At 46.1% G+C, this 20,782-nt stretch overlaps 1 protein-coding gene across 6 annotated transcripts in view; it reads right to left on the bottom strand.

Moving 5' to 3' along the window:
- Window positions 1–20,379, bottom strand: part of xylb (xylulokinase homolog (H. influenzae)) — a 259,728-nt gene extending 239,349 nt beyond the window's left edge. For 3 of the 6 annotated variants that reach the window (XR_013499810.1, XM_078231526.1, XM_078231519.1), the window contains exons 1-6: window positions 20,198–20,379; window positions 14,317–14,399; window positions 8,246–8,315; window positions 6,761–6,841; window positions 6,581–6,667; window positions 3,459–3,587 (exon numbers count right to left, since the gene is read on the bottom strand). Coding sequence is in view for 5 of the 6 variants with exons in the window: in XM_078231526.1 (XP_078087652.1) it covers window positions 3,459–3,587; window positions 6,581–6,667; window positions 6,761–6,841; window positions 8,246–8,315; window positions 14,317–14,399; window positions 20,198–20,248 (501 nt within the window). In the remaining variant the exon portion in view is untranslated. Of the gene's footprint in view, window positions 1–3,458; window positions 3,588–6,580; window positions 6,668–6,760; window positions 6,842–8,245; window positions 8,316–14,316; window positions 14,400–20,032; window positions 20,087–20,197 lie in introns of those variants that run through there. The other 3 variants (XM_078231533.1, XM_078231540.1, XM_078231544.1) reach the window with 3 other exon arrangements.
- Between the last annotated feature and the right edge of the window lie 403 nt (window positions 20,380–20,782).

Raw genomic sequence — 20,782 nt, 5'->3', positions numbered from 1 at the left:
CTAATCCCCCTGATAGCAAGGGGCAATTTAGCACGGCCAATCCACCGAACCCGCACATCTTTGAACTGTGGGAGGAAATGGGAGCACCCGAAGGAAACCCATGCAGACACGGGGAGAATGTGCAGACTTCAAACGGACAGTGACCCAAGCCAGGAATCGATCCTGGGTCTTTGACGCTGTGAGGCGGCAGTGCTAACCATTGTCCCATCCTGCCGCCCCTTGCTTAAACATTCTTGTTAATGCGCAAAGATTTGGTCAGTGGCATCCAAAGTAATACCAGGGAGATCTGCCTTCCAAAAATCCAACCCTTCATTTACCTTAAAAAAGTTTTAACGTGACAAAACTTCCAAAGAGCATTTGAATTTGGCTTTGCATTGCTGGTTATACTGCAACAGTGTGAAGGCAAACTGATGGAAGACCATCTCCCTGAGGAGATCTTGCACAGCTTGCCAGAACTGAATCTACCATTCCATTACTCCCTCCACATTCTGTCAGTTTTGTGCTTCAACTGCACTGCAGCTCCTTGAACTGGCCTGTAAAGTTCTTTAGAATAGTTTAAAGCAAGCGATAATTTTCAGCATGTATCTTTAAAAATCAAACTTCATTTTTAATTAGTTCTTTGTAATATATCTGTTACAAGAGATGGCACGGTGGCACAGTGGTTAGCACTGCTGCCTCACAGCCAGGGACCCAGATTCAATTCCGGCCTCAGGTCACTATCTGTGTGGAGTCTGCACGTTCTCCCCGTGTCTGTGTGGGTTTCCTCTGGGTGCTCCGGTTTTCTCCCACAGTTCAAAGATGTGCAGGTTAGGTTCATTGGCCATGCTCAATTGACCCTAGTGTCAGGGGGATTAGCAGGGTAAATATGTGGGTTTATGGGAATAGGGGCTGGGAGGGATTGTGGTCAGTGCAGACTCGATGGGCCGAATGGCCTCCTTCTGCACTGCAGGGATTCTATGATTCTATGAAATTCATCTATAGTAATCTGATCTCTAGAATATTTGTTAACTCAGTATTATAACTGCTAATAATCAAGATACAGGAACAAATTACAAAGTAAAGGAAGGCAGATCTCCCTGGTATTAAGTACTTTCCCCTGAAGAGGAATAATTTTGGTGTGGTTTGGGAGTAGTTTGCCTAACTATTTTTCACACTAGTTTCACAGGAATTTTTCACAGTAACTTCACTGCAATGTTAATGTAAGCCTATTTGTGACAATAATAAACTTAAACTTAAACTAACATGCAAGGTGTTAATCTTTCAAAACATCCCAGTGAGATAAAGACCTTTTGACGCCAAGAGGAAGTGTGCCTCATTTGTGTTTTTAGATTGCAGGCTATATTGCAGATATTTCAACATAATTTGTTCCAAAAATTATATATTCTTTTCACAGGATATGGGCATCACTGGCTGGGCTAGGGTATGATTAGTAAGTTTGCGGATGACACAAAAATTGGCCGGGTGGTTAACAGTGAGGCAGAGTGTCTTGGGCGTCAAGAAGGTATAGATCATCATAGAATCATAGAATCCCTACAGTACAGAAAGAGGCCATTCAGCCCATCGAGTCTGCACCGACCACAATCCCACCCAGGCCCTACCCCCATATCCCTACATATTTATCCACTAATCCCTCTAACCTACGCATCTCAGGACACTAAGGGCAATTTTAGCATGGCCAATCAACCTCACCCGCACATCTTTGGACTGTGGGAGGAAACCGGAGCACCTGGAGGAAACCCACGCAGACACAAGGAGAATGTGCAAACTCCACACAGACAGTGACCCAAGCCGGGAATTGAACCCAGGTCCCTGGAGCTGTGAAGCAGCAGTGCTAACCACTGTGCTACCGTGCCGCCCCATAGAATGGTCAAATGGGCAGATAAGTGGCAGATGGTATTTAACCCTGAAAAGTGTGAGGTGATACATTTTGGAAGGAGTAATTTGACAAGGAAGTACTCAATGAATGGTAGGGCACTTGGAGGTTCTGTGGAACAAAGGGACCTTGGCGTGTTCAGATCTCTGAAGGCGGAAGGGCATGTTAGTAGGGTGGTGAAAAAGGGGACATTTGCCTTTATCAATCAAGGCATAGATCACAAAAGCAGGAAAGTCATGTTGGAGTTGGAGAGAACTTTGGTGGGGCCACAGGTGGAGTAGTGTGTGCAGTTCTGGTCGCCACATTATAGGAAGGATGTGATTGCACTGGAGAGGGTGCAGAGGAGATTCACCAGGATGCTGCCTGGGATGGAACATTTAAATTATGAAGAGAGGTTCGATAGGCTTAGGTTGTTTTCTCTGGAGCAGAGAAGACTGAGGGGCGACCTGATCGAGGTGAATACGATTAAGAGGGACATGGACAGGGTGGATAGGGAGCAGCTGTTCACCTTAGTTGAAAGGTCAGTCACAAGGGGACATAGGGTCAAGGTGAGGGGTAGGATGTTATGGGGGGAATGTGAGGAAAAACTTTTTTTACCCAGAGGGTGGTGACTGTCTGGAATGCACTGCCTGGGAGGGTGGTAGAGGCAGGTTGCCTTACACCCTTTAAAGATATTTGGATGAGCACTTGGCATGTCATAACATTCAAGGCTATGGTCCAAGTGCTGGCAGATAAGATTAGGTGGGAGTTCTGGTGTTTCTAATGTGCAGGTATGAACTTGATGGGCCAATGGGCCTCTTTGATTCTTTGATTATTGCCCATCTCTAACTGCCCTCCATTCAGAGGGCATTTTGAAAGTCACTTTGGCCTAACCAGGTAAGGATGGCAGATTTTCTTCCCTAAAGGACATTAGTGACAATCGACAATGATCAATTAGACTTTTAGTTCTAGATTTTATTTGAGTTCAAATTTCACCATCTGCTGTGGTGGGATTCAAACTCAGATCCCCAGATCTTGTCCTGGGTGTCAGGATTACCAGTCCAGTGACAATACCACCTCCTCCCTGCCTCCCTAAATATAAATCCACACAAAGGCCTCAAAGTGCTGAATCAAAGGCCTCAAAGTACTGAAATTACCATCCAAAGCAAATAGTTACGCATTGTCTGTCAGAATGTCTTCCCACTTCTTCACCCATTGGGGGACGATGCACCACTTAAGAGTCGTAGAGATTTACAGCATGGAAACGGGCACTTCAGCCCAACTTGTCCATGCCGCCCTTTTTTTAAAACCTCTAATCTAGTCCCAATTGCCTGCACTTGGCTCATATCTCTCTAGACCCATCTTATCCATGTAACTGAAATACCTAAACCACACATCTTTGGACTGTGGGAGGAAACCAGAGCACCCGGAGGAAACCCACGCAGACATGGGGAGAACGTGCAGACTCCGCACAGACAGTGACCCAAGCCGGGAATAGAACCCAGGTCCCTGGGGCTGTGATGCAGCAGTGCTAACAACTGCGCTACCGTGCCGCCACCATGCCGCCCACTTGATGCTTTTGCCGAGGTAGTCAATTTAAACGAACCTCGTATGCTCGCGATCCAGTAATGTCAGCAAGTTTCTGTGGCCCGCCAACAGATTTCTCCAGTTGCTGGCACTCTTTGGTGGTGCTGGAGTCCATCCAGATCGGAGATTCCTTTACAGCAAAACTCGACTGAAGAGAAAAGGAACGTAAACAAATGTGAATTCTTTGAATAACGCTCAGGTTAAATACCTGTTCAGATTTGTCAATAATTTTCAACATTTCTAGCTACGGAATGATGACTGGATGACCTTTTGTCAGAGTTGGGGTCATTCAAATTCGAAACGTTGGCTCTATTCTCTCTCCACAGATGCTGTCAGACCTGCTCAGATTTTCCAGCATTTTCTGTTTTTATTTCAGGTTCCAGCATCCGCAGTATTTTGCTTTAATCACAGGGTTTAGTAATGCCACCCTTGTGTTCATGCTGGGAGCCATGCAAGAAAGGCAAGGGGTCGTGTCCTCAGAGGCTGGCAGAAGGAGGCCACCCAATAGCAGGGGCCCTGCAATATTTAAAATGTCGGTATCCACGGGTGAGGTGCCGGATGATTGGAGGATAGCTCATGTTGTTCCGTTGTTTAAAAAAGACTCAAAAAGTAATGCGGGAAATTATAGGCCGGTGACGTCAGTAGTAGGTAAATTATTGGAAGGAGTACTAAGAGATAGGATCTACAAATATTTGGATAGACAGGGGCTTATTAGGGAGAGTCAACATGGCTTTGTGCGTGGTAGGTCATGTTTAACCAATCTATTAGAGTTTTTCGAGGAGGTTACCAGGAAAGTGGATGAAGGGAAGGCAGTGGATGTTGTCTGCATGAACTTCAGTAAGGCCTTTGACAAGGTCCCGCGTGGGAGGTTAGTTAGGAAGGTTCAGTCGCTAGGTATACATGGAGAGGTAGTAAATTGGATTAGACATTGGCTCAATGGAAGGACTGTATCAATGGAAGAAGCCAGAGAGTGGTAGTGGAGGACTGCTTCTCTGAGTGGAGGCCTGTGACTAGTGGTGTGACACAGGGATCAGTGCTGGGTCCATTGTTGTTTGTCATCTATATCAATGATCTCGATGATAATGTGGTAAATTGGATTAGCAAATTTGCTGATGATACAAAGATTGGAGGTGTAGTGGACAGTGAGGAAGGTTTTCAAAGTTTGCAGAGGGATTTGGACCAGCTAGAAAAATGGGCTGAAAAATGGCAGATGGAGTTTAATGCAGACAAGTGATTGCACTCTGGAAGGACAAACCAAGGTAGAACATACAAGGTAAATGGTAGGACACTGAAGTGTGCAGTAGAACAGAGGGATCTGGGAATACAGATACATAATTCCCTAAAAGTGGCGTCACAGGTAGATAGGGTCGTAAAGAGTGCTTTTGCTACATTGGCCTTTATAAATCAAAAGTATTGAGTGTAAGAGTTGGAATGTTATGGTGAGGTTGTATAAGACATTGGTGAGGCCGAATTTAGAGTATTGTGTGCAGTTTTGGTCACCTAATTACAGGAAGGATATTAATAAGGTTGAAAGAGTGCAGAGAAGGTTTACAAGGATGTTGCCGGGACTTGAGAAACTGAGTTACAGAGAAAGGTTGAATAGGTTAGGACTTTATTCCCTGGAGCGTAGAAGAATGAGGGGAGATTTGATAGAGGTGTATAAAATTATGATAGGTATAGATAGAGTGAATGCAAGCAGGCTTTTTCCACTGAGGCTAGGGGAAAAAAAAACTAGAGGACATGGGTTAAGGGTGAAGGGGGAAAAGTTTAAAGGGAATATTGGGGGGGGGCTGCTTCACACAGAGAGTGGTAGGAGTGTGGAATGAGCTGCCAGATGAAGTGCTGAATGCGGGCTCACTTTTAACATTTCAGAAAAACTTGGACAGGTACATGGATGAGAGGGGTGTGGAGGGATATGGTCCAGGTGCAGGTCAGTGGGACTAGGCAGAAAAATGGTTCGGCACAGACAAGAAGGGCCAAAAGGCCTGTTTCTGTGCTGTAATGTTCTATGGTTCTATGGTTCTAAGTCAAGCCAATCACAGTGTCAGCTGTGAAGGGAGTGTATGCCAATGCCTTGCAGCGTCATTGGGATCTCCAGACAACATGGAATCCACAAACCCAACACCGTCATATAATTCAATGCACCCTCCACCAGGGCAGATGCACTCGCATCAGACTACCCTCACACTGGGTCAAAAGAACGTCACAAGCAAGCAGGAGGAGTAAGAGGAAGAGGGACAGCAGAGAGCATTCTCCCTCAGAGGTCGGAGGATAAACAAAGCCATGTTCAACTGAGAGCAGAGGCACAGCCTTGAGAGTGAGAAGATGGGAGGGTTGACTTTGACCAGCAGTGTGAGATGTGTGCCCACAAAGAACAAAGAAAAAGTACAGCACAGGAACAGGCCCTTCGGCCCTCCAAGCCTGCGCCGATCATGATGCCTGCCTAAACTAAAACCATATGCACTTACAGAGTCCGTATCCTTCCATTCCCATCCTATTCATATATTTGTTTAGTTGCCCCTTAAATGCCGCTATCGTACCTGCTCCCACCACCTCCCTGGGCAGCATATTCCAGACATTCACCACCCCTGTGTAAAAAACTTGCCCCGCACATCTCCTCTAAACTTTTCCCCACGCACCTTAAACCTATGTCCCCGAGTACTTGACTTTTCTACCCTAGGAAAGAGCATCTGACTATCCACTCTATCCATGCCCCTCATAATCTTGTAAACTTCTGTCAGGTCACCCCTCAACCTCCGTTGTTCCACCGGGTTTCTCCAACCACTCCTCATAGCTAATACCCTCCAGACCAGACAACATCCTGGTAAACCTCTTCTGTACCCCTCACCAAAATATCCACATCCTTCTGGTACTGTGGGTACCAGAATTGGACACAATATTCTAAATGAGGCCTAACTAAGGTGCTGCAGCATGACCTGTGAATTTTTATACTCAATGCCCCGACCGATGAAGGGAAGCATGCCATATGCCTTTTTGACTACGTTATCCACCTGCGTTGCCACTTTCAGTGATCGGTGGACATGTACGCCCAATTATACCCCCAAGCCTCAAAACCTAAACAGGATTGTACCTCAAAAGCCTTTCCAGAGCTAAAGTAAACAAAATTCCTCCACCCCTCACCTCCAATATCTGAAGCAGAGAACGATCATCCGGCATGTTTTTCAAGGTTTTATTCGCTCCCTCTTTCCAATAAACACTGCCGTGTTGCTGTGAGGGAAACCAATGGGAGATTGTAATCAACCTTCACAATAAAAAGCTCTCTTTTCTTAATATCTATCAGAACAAATTAACTTCACTCACTTGGCCAGTGCCGGACAAGGATTTCAATTTAGAAAAATCAAAATTTGAGGCCTTCATTCTCTCCAAGAGCAAATCCAGTGCCTGAAAATCCCAGAAAATTTCAGAACAATATTCAGTAAGTGTCATGAGTGATCACATCCTGCAGTTCATCTTCTTTTAAGCTAATGTTTGACATCATTCTGATTTCTTTCACCAAATCATCAGCGCTATTTTCACAGAAATAGTTAATCATTGAATCCCTACAGTGCAGAAGGAGGCCATTCGGCCCATCGAGTCCGCACAACAATTCCACCCAGGCCCTATCCCCATAACCCCATGCATTTACCCTGCTAATCCCCTGACACAAAGGGCCAATTTTAGCATGGCCAATCAACCTAACCCGCACATCTTTGGACTGCGGGAGGAAACCGGAGCACCTAGAGGAAACCCGGAGATTGTAAACATCAAGAGGCTGGATGTCTTCCCAAAAACGCAGTCGTTCCTAATGAACTGGCCAATGCATGTGATCAGTGCACGTTCCAAATCTGGGACCTCTACCACCTGGAAGGACAAGGGCAGCAGATACATGGGAATGCCATCACCTGCAAGTTCCCCTCCAGTCACTCACCATCCTGACTTGGAAATGTATCAGCAATGTCGCTGGGTCAAAATCCTAACAGCACTGTGGATGTACCTACACCACATGGACTGCAGCAGTTCAAGCATGCAGCTCACTACCACCTTCTCAAGGGTAATTAGGGAAGAGCAATAAATGTAGGTCGGGCCAGAGGTCTCCACATTCCAGAAAAGAATAAATTAAAAAAGAATAATTGCTATTCCTGCCTTGTATCAGCCATAGCTCATTTGCAGCTTTCACACTTTTGAGTCACAAGGTTCTTTGTTCTGGTCCCACTCCTGACTTGAGCACAAAAATCAGAGCTTCTACTCCAGTGAGGCAGCAATGCACTGTCATCTTTCAGACGAGGGTGACACAATGGCAGGGACCCAGGTTCCATTCCGACCTCGGGTGACTGTCTGTGTGGAGTCTGCATGTTCTCCCCGTGTCTGTATGGGTTTCCTCCTGGTGCTCTGGTTTCCTCCCACAGTCCAAAGAGGTACAGGTTAGGTGGATTGGCCATGCCAAATTGCCCCTTAGTGTCCCAAGATATGTAGGTTGGGGGATTAGCAGGGTAAATATGTTGGGGTTACGGGGATAGGGCCTGGGCAAAATGCTCTATCAGAGTCGGTGTAAACTCGATGAGCTGAATGGCCTCTTCTGCACTGTAGGAATTCTATGAGATGTAAAACTAAGGCATCTGCCTGCTTGACAACTCAAAATGGGCCAGTCTATTGAATCCCTGATAAACAAACTTCTGCTCAAGAAACATTGAACTACTGATGTGCAAATCATTTTTGTGCAAAAATAACCAAAGGACTGTGAACTGTGACAATTACACAGTTATATCCTCCAGATTATAGTCACTAGAATATATTTCCAATTCATACCTTTACCCACAACAAGACAGGTGTTGTGACTGTCAGCTGGTCACTGTGTACATGGACGCCACCTTGTGTCCTAGAAATAAAAAAAGAAGCTTCATAGGGCATTCCTGAGGAACTCAAATGTTATTATAGTTAAGGCAGCACTGGATAAAGAAACATCATTCAACTCATCAAATCTATTTTTTACACAGATCATGGACAATCTGTAGTATTGCAGACTCTATGAGAAACATTTAATCTCTCAAGAGAATATTCTATCTATTTGATTTGATTTATCATTATCACAGGTATTGGTATACAGTGAAAAATATTGTTTCTTGTGCGCTATATAGACAAAGAGTACATAGGGGAGTAGGAAAGGAGAGAGTGCAGAATGTAGTGTTACAGTCATAGCTAGGGTGTAGAGAAAGATCAACCTAATACAGTAAGAAGTCTCACAACACCAGGTTAAAGTCCAACTGGACAACATGACATGTTGGACTTTAACCTGGTGTTGTGAGACTTCTTACTGAGCCCACCCCAGTTCAACGCCGGCATCTCCACATCATAACTTAATATATGGTAGATCCATTCAAAAGTCTGACAGCAGCAGGGAAGAAGCTGTTCTTGAGTCGGTTGGTATATGACCTCAGATGAGGGGTGACCTAATAGAGGGGTGACCTAATAGAGGTGTATAAAATTATGAAAGGCATAAATAGAGTGAACGGTGGGAAGCTTTTTCCCAGGTCGGTGGTGACATTTACGAGGGGGTCATAGGTTCAAGGTGAGGGGGGGGGAAGGACGTACACAGAGGGTGGTGGGGACCTGGAATGCGCTGCCGGGCAAGGTGGTGGAGGCGGACACACTGGGAACGTTTAAGACTTATCTAGATAGCCACATGAACGGAGTGGGAATGGAGGGATACAAAAGAATGGTCTAGTTTGGACCAGGGAGCGGCACGGGCTTGGAGGGCCGAAGGGCCTGTTCCTGTGCTGTATTGTTCTTTGTTGTTCAGACCAAAAGGGGAATTTATACATGGAAGCAGAGGGCATATCTGAAATATTAAATGTATACTTTACACCAAGGAGGAAGATGATACCCAGCACATGGTAAAAGAGGAGATACATTCAGACTCTAGAAGGGTTGAAAATTGAAAAGGAAGAAGTATTGGATAGGTTATCTGTACTTAATGCTGATCAGACACCAGGACCAGATGAGATGCATCCAAGGATGTGTGAGAGGTGAGAGTGGAAATTGTGGCAGAATTGGCCCTAATCTTTCAGTCTTCCTTAGATACAAAGGTGGTGCTTGAGGACTGGAGATGTGCAAACATTACATCCTTGTTCAAAAAAAGAGTGTAAGGATAAGTCCAGGCCAGTCAGTTTAACTTTGGTGGTGGGGACACTTCTATAAACAATAATTCAGGACAAAGTTAAGAGTCACATGGACCAATGCAGGTTAGTTAAAGATGAGCATGCACTTCTTAAGGTAAAATCATATTTAACTAATCTGCTAGAGCTTTTTGAAGAAGTAACATAAAGGGTTGATGAGGGCAATGTTGTTGATGGACCAGGGGGCCCACCACAGCATCCCCACCTCTGGTCTGAGATCCACCCTCCTCTTCCCAATCTGCTCTGACCCCCATTCTAGTCCATCCTGCCTCTCTGCTCCAGAAAGAACCCCCCTCCAGCTCTGGCTCCTCCGCCTGGTCCAGGCCCCTCCGCCTGGTCTGACCCCTCCCCACCCTAGTGGTCTGACCCACCCCTCCCTAACTCCGTCTGACTCACCCCCGAGGCAGAGATAGAGCCACTACTGGCCTCTGGCTAGCAAACCACCAACAGCAGCATTTACACTCCAGAAAAGTAAAAAAAGACTGCTTCCAAATTAGCCAGCAGAATTTCTAATACCAGGGATGCACACAGAAACAGTGTTGTCAGCCTGGATTCCACACACCTCACTAAACAGCATCCAGCAGCCAAAACTGAAAGTAAAAGGATTCCTGTCACCTGGCCTGTCAATCATTCTCCTCCCAAATAATTCAAAAAGGTTGTAAACTCATAAAACTCCAGGACATTGCATTAGGCCCAGATTAAAAATAAACAAAACCCCATTTAAACCATTTAAGCAGCAATAAAAGGACACCTAATCAGGCAGTCGGTGCCACAATGAAAAAAGAAACGAGCACACTGACACACTGCAGAGAACATGCTTAAAAATACATTTCTTAAAGGCACAGTAGCGACACAGCAGGACCAGAAGATTTTGTCAGCAACCAATGCTGAGCTGTCTCCATCACCAGAAAACACTCAGTGGGGGAGTGCCAGAAAATCCAGTCCAATGTATTCACAGACCTTCAAGCTTTTGGCCTGGACTCTTTGCCCCCTGTTTTTGGCAGAATTTCCGGTTCCCATTGTCCCACCAATGACATAGTGGGGTCCCTGCCCAGATAGGACAGTGACTACATTATCATACATTACTATATCATTAGTGGGCTTCCTCAGTGTTACCATCCCCCACATTCAGATTTCCACTGACATACGACATTGGCAGGGTTTACCACAGGTCTGGGCTAACGGGAACCTGGTAAAGAGAACCCACTGGGGGCGCACAGATAAGTACAGGCCCCGGGGGGGGGGGGGGTATGCCCGGGCAGGAGGCAATGCCACAGGGGCGGTGGCGGGGCTTTTGTTGTGGAAGTCAGGGGAGGCAGTACCTATATCCGTGACAGGATCCTTGTTTTTAGCTTTATTCTTTTTGGATCAGGAAATTAGAGGTCAGCTGATGTGATGTCGTGGGACCTGCCTCCGATATTCTTTTCAGCTAAGCCAGAAAAAATCTAGCAGGATAGACCGGCATTGGAGTTGGAGGACAGCACACCGCTTTCCCCACCTGAATCAACATTTAGTTCAAAAGACAGAGAATTCTGCCCGTTATCTTCCCACTTTACAGATACTGATCTTTCCACAATGCTTTTTCGACTTTATGTCAGATTATGTGCGCACCATTTTTCAAGAAGAGTTAGTGCAGAATTATCCTTATTTTATAAATATTCATTCACATCAGATAAACACTGATGTTTTTAACTAGTGGCGTCAGGTAAAGTCCCACCTATATCCAGGACAAAGCAATCCTTGACTTCGACTTCAGCTCTGAATTAGAATTACAGTTTTAACATTCACAAGACTCCTTTGACAGCAACACATCTTTGAAAAAATAAAAGATAAAATCAGTTAGAATCAAAGAATCTACGGCAGGGAGACAGGCCCTTCGGCACAAACTGGTCCATGCCGACCAAAATCCCCATCTAAACTAACTCCATTTGCCTGCATGTGGCCCATATTCTTCTGTAGAATCACAGATTCTACAGCACGGAGTGAATCGTGATTTCTGGAACAAATCCCCAAATTGCCCAGGTCAGTATTGCTTCAGCGTAAATGCTGTGCAGCTGGCCTTGTGAATGTACCAATCACAAAATCAATTCTACTCCTTCTTCTGGACTTTGCCCTAATTATACACACATGGCAAGCTCCCAATGTGGATAAGAATTCCCAGTGACACTGTGGCCATGTAAATAAAGGACTTTCAGCAAATACTTAAAGTGGCTATCTGTGAATAACAAAAAAAAAACTGCAGTACAAAAATCAGTGGGAGACTGGAAGAAAAGGTGGCACCTGGAAAACGTTATGATTTCTGGAAAAAACGTGATTTCTCTTTCATAAAACCAAGCTAATTTTGTCTGATCATCCAGTGATTTTCTAAAACTTCCTTAATAAACGATTCCAGCACTTACAAGGAGGCACAGGTTCAAGGTGAGAGGGGGAAAGTTTAAGGGAGATGTGCGGGGGAAGTTTTTCATGCAGGGTGCCTGGAACGCGCTGCCAGAGGAGGTGGTGGAAGCAGACACATTAGCAACATTTAACAGGCATCTGGATGGGTCCATGAATAGGGAGGGAATAGAGGGATACGGACTGAGTAAGGACAGAAGATTTTTTTAATCTCATTAGGGCATCATGATCAGCACAGGCTTGGAGGGCCAAAGGGCCTGTTCCTGCGTCTTTGTTCACTTTCCCAATAACTGATGTCAGGCTAACTGGCCTGCAGTTCCTTTTTCTCTCTGCCTGCTGATGTTTAACTAAATTAGTCTGATATTTGTAACTTGCTTTCATTCCCATAAACCCTTTCCCATCTCATCATGATCATCCCCATTTTTCACTTCAGTACTTTTCTTCAAAGTAGATCCCTGTCCTTCGAACATTTCCTCTCCTCATTGAATAGTGTAGCTCTCCGTGTCCTTACACAGTTAAATACGACCTCCAACTCTTCATCTTTCATTTGAAATTTCCAGTTGCCACTGTTCCAAGAAACTGCACAACTCCCTTCCGAACAGCACTGTGGGTATATCTACACAAAATGGACTCAAGACAGTGACTCACCATCACCTTCACAAGGGCAATAAATGCTGGCATAGCCCAGCGACATCCTGTGAGTAAATAGCTTTTTAAAAACCCCATAAATTGATATTTATACTTGCAATGCGACTATTTAGCTTCATGCTTCCAGGCACTGTCGAACCGGCCACCCAATTGTGTGCATTTTTGAATGAGCCCTCCCTCAAAAACTGCAAAATAAATTTATGTCAAAAAACTTCATTACTGTTAATTTCCGTTTCTCACACTCTGGGCGGAATTTTACGAGATTTTTTTCTAAGTGTCCAGCTAGCATGAAAACGGGAGAGTTCCTGATCTGTTTCTCGGGTGAGTTTTCACGCCGAATCTTATGCACTCAGTCTTTGAAAATATGGGCTAGACTGTTTCCAGTCACTAGAGGCAGTGGGCGGGGCTTAATTCACCAGACACCAGCAGCTCAGATCGGAGCCACAAACTGCGCATGTGCAGAAAAAGCTAAAAATAAAAAGCAGTTCTCCTGACAGAACACCCCCGGGCCAGATATAGCCTCCCCTTCCCCCCCAAGGACATCGGAGAACCCCCCCCCCAACATTACTGACCCCCTTATGCCCCCCCCATTCCTCTGGACCCCTTTCACATGGCCCCCTTATCACACCCCCGGCCTAGATGGCTGACTGACATGACCCTCTCTCTCCCCTGCCCCCGATTATCACAGAGGCACAAATTCCACCCCCTCCTCCCCCCCCCCCCCCCCCAACAACCAGCACACACTTGCAAGTGCTGACTTGGCTTCCCCTCCATGGTAACAAGGCAAACTGCCTTAAACTCGCTGGAATGCTTTAATGGGCACGTGACTCGCCCAAACTGCCTGCAGCTGCTCGGCCCTAATGAGCAGTTCCAAAAAACCCCCAAGGATGGACAGACAGGCAGGCAGTGCAGAAAGAAACGGCCCCAGGAAGACAGGCCCCCCCGGTTTTCGGATGCAGATCTGGCCAGGTTGCTGGGGACAGTGGAGGGAAGACGGGATACCCTCTTCCCCCCAGCAGGATGCCGTCCAAGGGGAAGGGATGGAAATGCAGCCTGGGAGGTGCTGACAGCTTTCGTTAGTGCCAGGGCACTGGCCAGGAGAACTGGGAAACAGTGCTGCAAGAAACGGAATGATCTAATCCGGGCAGCAAGGGTGAGTGTTTTACCTCATCCAGCATCTTCCCCCTAAATAACCCCCAGATCCCCCCCCACTCCCAGCACCCTGCATACTTTCAGCCCCTGACCCCCAAGCACCTCCCTCCTCCCATCCCCCCCTCCAGAGAGTATCACCACCCCTTCCCTCCGAGGGCCACCCCCGAAACCCTGCAGGACTCGTGCCATCGGATTTTACATAGCTCCTTCTGTCCCCACAGTTTAGTTTATTTATTAGTATCACAAGTAGGCTTAACACTGCAATGAAGTTACCGTGAAAATCCCCAGAAGGCGAAGTCAGGGGGTGGTGTGCCCGGGATTTGGATCCTCACCCACTTTGAGGAGCGGGCACTGGAGCTTGCGGGAGAGGAGGGGATGTGGACGATTACTGACAGCATGTCAGGCTAGAGCACAGAAGTGAGCACCTGCCAATCCTCCACTCGTTCTGTCAGAATGCTCCACATTCTCTCCTTCACCACTGCCTCATGTAAATGTGTAAAGTTTTCTTACCCAAATTCTGGCAAATCATCATCAAACTTCACACTTGTCTCATGGATCACATTCAGATTATCATCAATGGCCATGGCTTTTATCTGAGAGAGAAGAACATTTATTTGTGGATGGAATTCTGTGTCCCATGATATAGAATTGTAGATGGCTAATAGCATCCTGCACAACAACATGTCCCAATTTTCCAGAACAAAGCTTAAGGAGTTTACGAATGTCATCAAATCCCCCAGATTAAAGGAGATAATCCGAGACGGCACAGTGACACAGTGCTGCCTCACAGCGCCAGGGACCTGGGTTCAATTCCGGCCTCAGGTCACTGTGTGGAATTTGCACTTTCTCCCCCTGTCTGCGTGGGTTTCCTCCAGGTGCTCCGGCTTCCTCCCGCACAAAGATGTGCGGGTTAGGTTGATTGGCTATGCTAAATTCTCCCTAGTGTCAGGGGGATTGGCAGGGTTACGGGAATAGGGCCTGGGTGGGATTGTGGTTGGTACAGACTCGATGGGCCGAGTGGCCTCCTTCTGGACTTTAGGGATTCTATGATTTAGACATAACTGCCATATATATTGGGTTTTCTACAATATGCATGTACATTATCATAGGGTGAAATCCTCCACTCCTGGACTAAGTCCCATGGCAGGAATGGGATGTCGGAAGGACTCCTGTGCAGAGAGTAGCAGGTAAACCTGCTGAATTGTGCAGTCTTCAGCTCAATCATTGTTCAGCCGCAAGTTTTCATCAAACTTTGTGGTGGGCCGGGCAGGAAGCTAATTATCATGATGTCATATCCAGACATCATATTTAAAATGCACCCAGAACACCCCTGTGCAGTATTGCCCTTCCCTAGACCTCCTCCCACCACCATGGACCTCACCTCCCAACCCCCCTCTCCCATTCCTTCATGTACTCCAACCCCGTTTCCCCCCACACCCCCGCCACTTTCATGTATGTGTCATTTCCTGATCCAAAACGTTGGCTCTCTCTCCACCGATGCTGTCAGACCTGTTGAGATTTTCCAACATTTTCTATTTTTGTTTCGGATTCCAGCATCCGCAGTATTTTGCCTTACTCTTTATTTAATATTGCCTCCATGTGCTTTTATGCAATGTTGGTCTGATCGGCGCGAAATTGTGTTGCGTAGGACAACATGGAGAACTACCACTGATTTCAAGTGAGCCCTGGCCGTTTCCTGAGCAGAGGTATATGCAGGTGTTCCCACACCGTGAGGGGGTGAATCAGTGCTACCATAATGTCATTCAGCTGATGCAACAGCTGGATCCCAACTGTAGCCAATGCATATGCAGGCAGTATCTTTCTTAAACCCTCCTGAATCAACAAGCGTTCTGAAGCACGGTGGTCACTGCTCTGGGGCTATTTAAAGGCAGTAAGAAGTCTCACAACACCAGGCTAAAGTCCAACAGGTTTATTTGGTAGCAAATACCATAAGCTTTCGGAGCACAGCTCCTTCGTCAGATGGGGTGGATATCTCTGTTTTACTGTGCTTACCCCAATCCAACGCCGGCATCTCCACATCATGGCTATTTAAAGGGCCACTCAACAAGGTGCAGGTGAAGTTATTTTTTAAAACTTACTTAAAATGTATCCATTAGTCTCACAAGTAGGCTTACACTAACTGCAATGAGGGTACTGTGAAAATCCCACACTCCGGCGCCTGTTCGGGTACACTAAGGGAGAATTTAGCATGGCCAATTAACCAGCACATCTTTGGGACTGTGGGAGAAAACCGGAGCACCCAGAGGAAACCCCCACAGACACGGGGAGAACATGCTGATGCGGCACAGACAGTGACCCAAGCTGGGAATCGAACCCGGGTCCCTGGCGCTGTGAGGCAGCAGTGCTAGTCACTATGCCACCGTGCTACACACAAACTTATTTTTGTAAGTTTATGTGCATGTACGTCACTTTCTTTCTCAAATGATGGTATAGCACAAACACCACCGTAAAACATTTTCTCACAGTTTGTACGTCTTAACAAAAATTCACAGTACAATGTCAAAGGTTTGCAATCAAAGGGAAGCAAAAACTTTTACAAATACTTTTTCTACATGGTGAAATCAGTCTACTGTCAACAGGTTCATGTGACCATTGGGATCAAAGTACAATGTCAAATTGGATTTAAATTAATGATCTTACAGTAAAGTTAAATAGTTTGACTTTTGAGAGCTTTTATCAGTCAATAACTAGCAGTGTTGAACTTAAATAAAGTGTCAGTTAGGAGTGGTAAGAAATGTCTGGAAGGAAAATTTAAAAAGAGATGTAGTCAAAGCCGATGGAGGCCGAACATCCCCAGGAGCTGAACTGTTCATTAGTGTACATCAATTATACTTTTCATGTAATCTGGAATTCTCTTGGGACAACAGCACTCAAGTAGGAACCCCATGAAACATAGACACATAGAAGATAGGAGCAGGAGGAGGCCATTCGGCCCTTCGAACCTGCTCCGCCATTCATTACGATCATGGCTGATCATCCAACTCAATAGCCTAATCCTATAGAAACACAGAGAATAGGAGCAGGAGGGCACCATGAATATGGTTGCCGCTGCCCCTTTTAATTTCTCTTCCCAGGGACCTGCTGAAAGGGAGGAAATATAAATCCACAGTCTTTATTAAAAGTTGAACCCCAATGGCAACTCATGATTTAGGACCTCCATTGTCATAGCAACTGGACCTCAAAAGATAAAACTGCATTTTCTCAGCCCCAAATGGGTTTGGCAGGTAGAGTGTAGTTTAAAGTTTACTTATTTATTAGTGTCACAAGTGGGCTTACATTAACACTGCATAGAAGTTACTATGAAAATCCTCTCGTGTGTGGGATAGCGTATTGTGTGGGGAAATGTGAGATTGTCCACTTTGGCAGGAAGAACAGAGAAACAGCATATCATATAAATGGAGAGAGATCACAGAGCTCTGAGATAGAAGGATCTGGGTGTCCTGGTACATGAATCACAAAACGTTAGTATACAGGTACAGCAAGCAATTAGGTCGGCAAATTGTTGTTGAGTGCAAAGGGAATGGGGTATAAACAGGGATGTTTTGCTACAGTCGTACAGGGTGTTGGTGAGACTACAACTGGAGTACTCTGTCCAATTTTGGTCTCCTTATCTAAGAAAGAGTATAAATATGTTAGAAGCAGTTCAGAGAAGGTTCATGTAATAGGTACCGGGGAGTGGGAGGGGGGGTTACCTCATGAGGAGATGTGAAGACACCTTTTCTGTCAGAGGTCATGAGTCTTAGAACTCAGATCAGGGTGGAGGCAGGGTCAATTAAAGTTTTGAAGTAATAGGTAAATAGATTCTTGATTAAAAATGGGACTCAAAGATTATTCAGGGTCGACAGAACGCAGAGTTGAAGCCATAATCCGATCAGCCATGATATTATTGAATGATGGTGCAAACTCGATGGGCCAAATGGCCTACTGCTGCTCCTAACCCATATATTTGTATGTATGTAAATTGGGTTATTGGTGATTGATAACAAGCCCAATAAAAATCTGAAGTCACACTGGTTGCATTACAAGATGGATTTGATGCAGCTACCACATCCAAATCATCCGGGGCGGCATGGTAGCACAGTGGTTAGCACTGCTGCTTCACAGCTCCAGGGACTTGGGTTCAATTCCCAGCTTGTGTCACTGTCTGTGTGGAGTTTGCATGTTCTCCCCGTGTCTGCATGAGTTTCCTCCGGGTGCTCCGGTTTCCTCCCACAGTCCAAAGATGTGCGGGTTAGGTTGATTGGCCATGCTTAAAATTGCCCTTAGTGTCCTGAGGTACGTAGGTTAGAGGGATTAGTGGGTAAATATGTAGGGATATGGGGGTAGGGCCTGGGTGGGTTTGTGGTCAGTGCAGACTCGATGGGCTGAATGGCCTCTTTCTGTACTGTAGGGTTTCTATGATTCTATGATATCATTCAGCTGACTGTTAGTTGAAACTCAATCTCAAATTTAAAGCCAAGATCCAACATGCAAACTCCTAATCTAAAGCAATCCTCACCCTTACCTTCAAACACACACCTCAACCAACCAGCCTAAATTCAACCCCCTAATCATCTCACCCCACAACCCAAACTCTCAATTCATCTCAAGCATCAATCTAAACTCAAACCCCAAAATTGAGTCAAACTTCAATCTAAATCCAAATCATCTCAAACCTGTCCAATCCAAATTATCTCTGCCTCCAATCATAATTCAACTCTCAAATCATTCCAATCAAGAATCATTCAAGCATTCTTTCTGGTTGTATCACAGCTTGGTATGGCTCCTGCTCTGCCCAAGACTGCAAGAAACTACAAAGGGTCATGAATGTAGCCCAATCCATCACGGCAAACCAGCCTCCCACCCATTGACTCTGCCTATACTTGCCGCTGCCTTGGCAAAGCAGCCAGCATAATCAAGAACCCCACACACCCCAGACATTTTCTCTTAGAACCATGGAACCATAGAAAATTACAGCTCAGAAACAGGCCTTTTGGCCCTTCTTGTCTGTGCCGAACCATTTTATGCCTAGTCCCACTGACCTGCACTTGGACCATATCCCTCCACAGCCCTCTCATCCATGAACCCGTCCAAGTTTTTCTTAAATGTTAAAAGTGACCACGCATTTACCACTTTATCCGGCAGCTCATTCCACACTCCCACCACTCTCTGCGTGAAGAAGCTCCCCCTAATATTCCCTTTAAACTTTTCTCCTTTCACCCTTAACCCATGCCCTCTGGTTTTTTTCTCCCCTAGCCTCAGCAGAAAAAGCCTGCTTGCACTCACAAACTTCCATCTTCCACCTTCTTCCGTCTGGAAAAGATACAAAAGTCTGAGGTCACGTACCAACTGACTCAAGAATAGCTGCTTCCCTGCTGCCATCAGACTTTTGAATAGACCTACCTCGCATTAAGTCACCCTAGCTGTGACTGTAACATTACATTCTGCACTCTCTCGTTTCCTTCTCTATAAACGGCATGCTTTGTCTGTATAGTGCAAGAAACAATACTTTTCGCTGCATAATAATACGCGTGACAATAATAAATCAAGTCTCAACTCTTAAACCTAAGCCCCCAATCTGAAATCCCAATCTAAACCGAAAATCATCTCAGATCCCCAATCTAAACCGAAAATCATCTCAGATCCCCAATCTAAACCCAAAATCATCTCAGATCGCCAATCTAAACCCAAAATCATCTCAGATCCCAGTCTAAATCCAAAATCATCTCAGATCGCCAATCTAAACCCAAAATCATCTCAGATCCCAGTCTAAACCCAAAATCATCTCAGATCCCCAATCTAAACCCAAAATCATCTCAGATCCCAGTCTAAACCCAAAATCATCTCAGATCGCCAATCTAAACCCAAAATCATCTCAGATCGCCAATCTAAACCCAAAATCATCTCAGATCCCAGTCTAAATCCAAAATCATCTCAGATCGCCAATCTAAACCCAAAATCATCTCAGATCCCAGTCTAAACCCAAAATCATCTCAGATCCCCAATCTAAACCCAAAATCATCTCAGATCCCAGTCTAAACCCAAAATCATCTCAGATCGCCAATCTAAACCCAAAATCATCTCAGATCCCAGTCTAAACCCAAAATCATCTCAGATCCCAGTCTAAACCCAAAATCATCTCAGATCCCAGTCTAAACCCAAAATCATCTCAGATCCCAGTCTAAACTGAAATCTCCAGGTAGACAACCCAGGCTGACATACAAACCCCCTGAATTCACTGGCCTTCACCCAAATCACTGGCCACCCAGCCAGGCGCTGCACCCAAACCCAAACACAATCATGCCCCGAGCTCTCGGGCTACCGAAACCTGAGTCAACCAATCAGCGGGCAGGTTGAAACGAGGTGAGGCCAGGCCCTCCCCGCCGCTCACCTGTTGGGTGCTCAGATCGATACCCAGGTAACCGCCGCCGCCGCCCGCCATCTCCGAGGGGGAGGGGCCAGCCAAGTGCAGGAGGCGGAGGTAGAGCTTCAAATGGGCGGGGCCTGAGGGAGGGGCATAGCCCAGAGGCCGGTGTCACGAGCGGCCATCTCGCGCAGTGTCCGTTAGAGGGCGGGGTCGGGGCATGGCAGGTCCGGAGGGGGAGTCCGGCCTGCCGGGGGCGGGGCTGCTGCGGGGCGGGGCCGGGTGTTCCGAGTGGCCATCTCGCGCAGCTGCCGTTAGCAGCACACTGCGCAGGCGCCGCTTGGTTCCCGTGGGCTTTGTACTTTGGTCGCTCACTCCGCCTTTGGCACAGCCACAGGATCACCTTCAGTCCATAAAAACAGCTCCCAAAACTTTACATCTAACTCCTTCCTTCCAAAGGCAAAGAAAACCCAAACGTGAGAGATCTGAAATGAAAAGAACATTCTGGAAATGCTCCACAGGTCTGGTAGAGAGAAACACAATAAAGATTAAAGTTTATTTATGATGTGGAGATGCCGGTGTTGGACTGGGATGGGCACAGTAAGAAGTCTC

Source organism: Mustelus asterias, chromosome 2 (genome assembly GCF_964213995.1).
Source record: "Mustelus asterias chromosome 2, sMusAst1.hap1.1, whole genome shotgun sequence".
Taxonomy (NCBI): Eukaryota; Metazoa; Chordata; class Chondrichthyes; order Carcharhiniformes; family Triakidae; genus Mustelus; species Mustelus asterias.
Note: the sequence above shows the minus strand (reverse complement) of the source record. Positions and strands in the feature narration are given on the sequence as shown.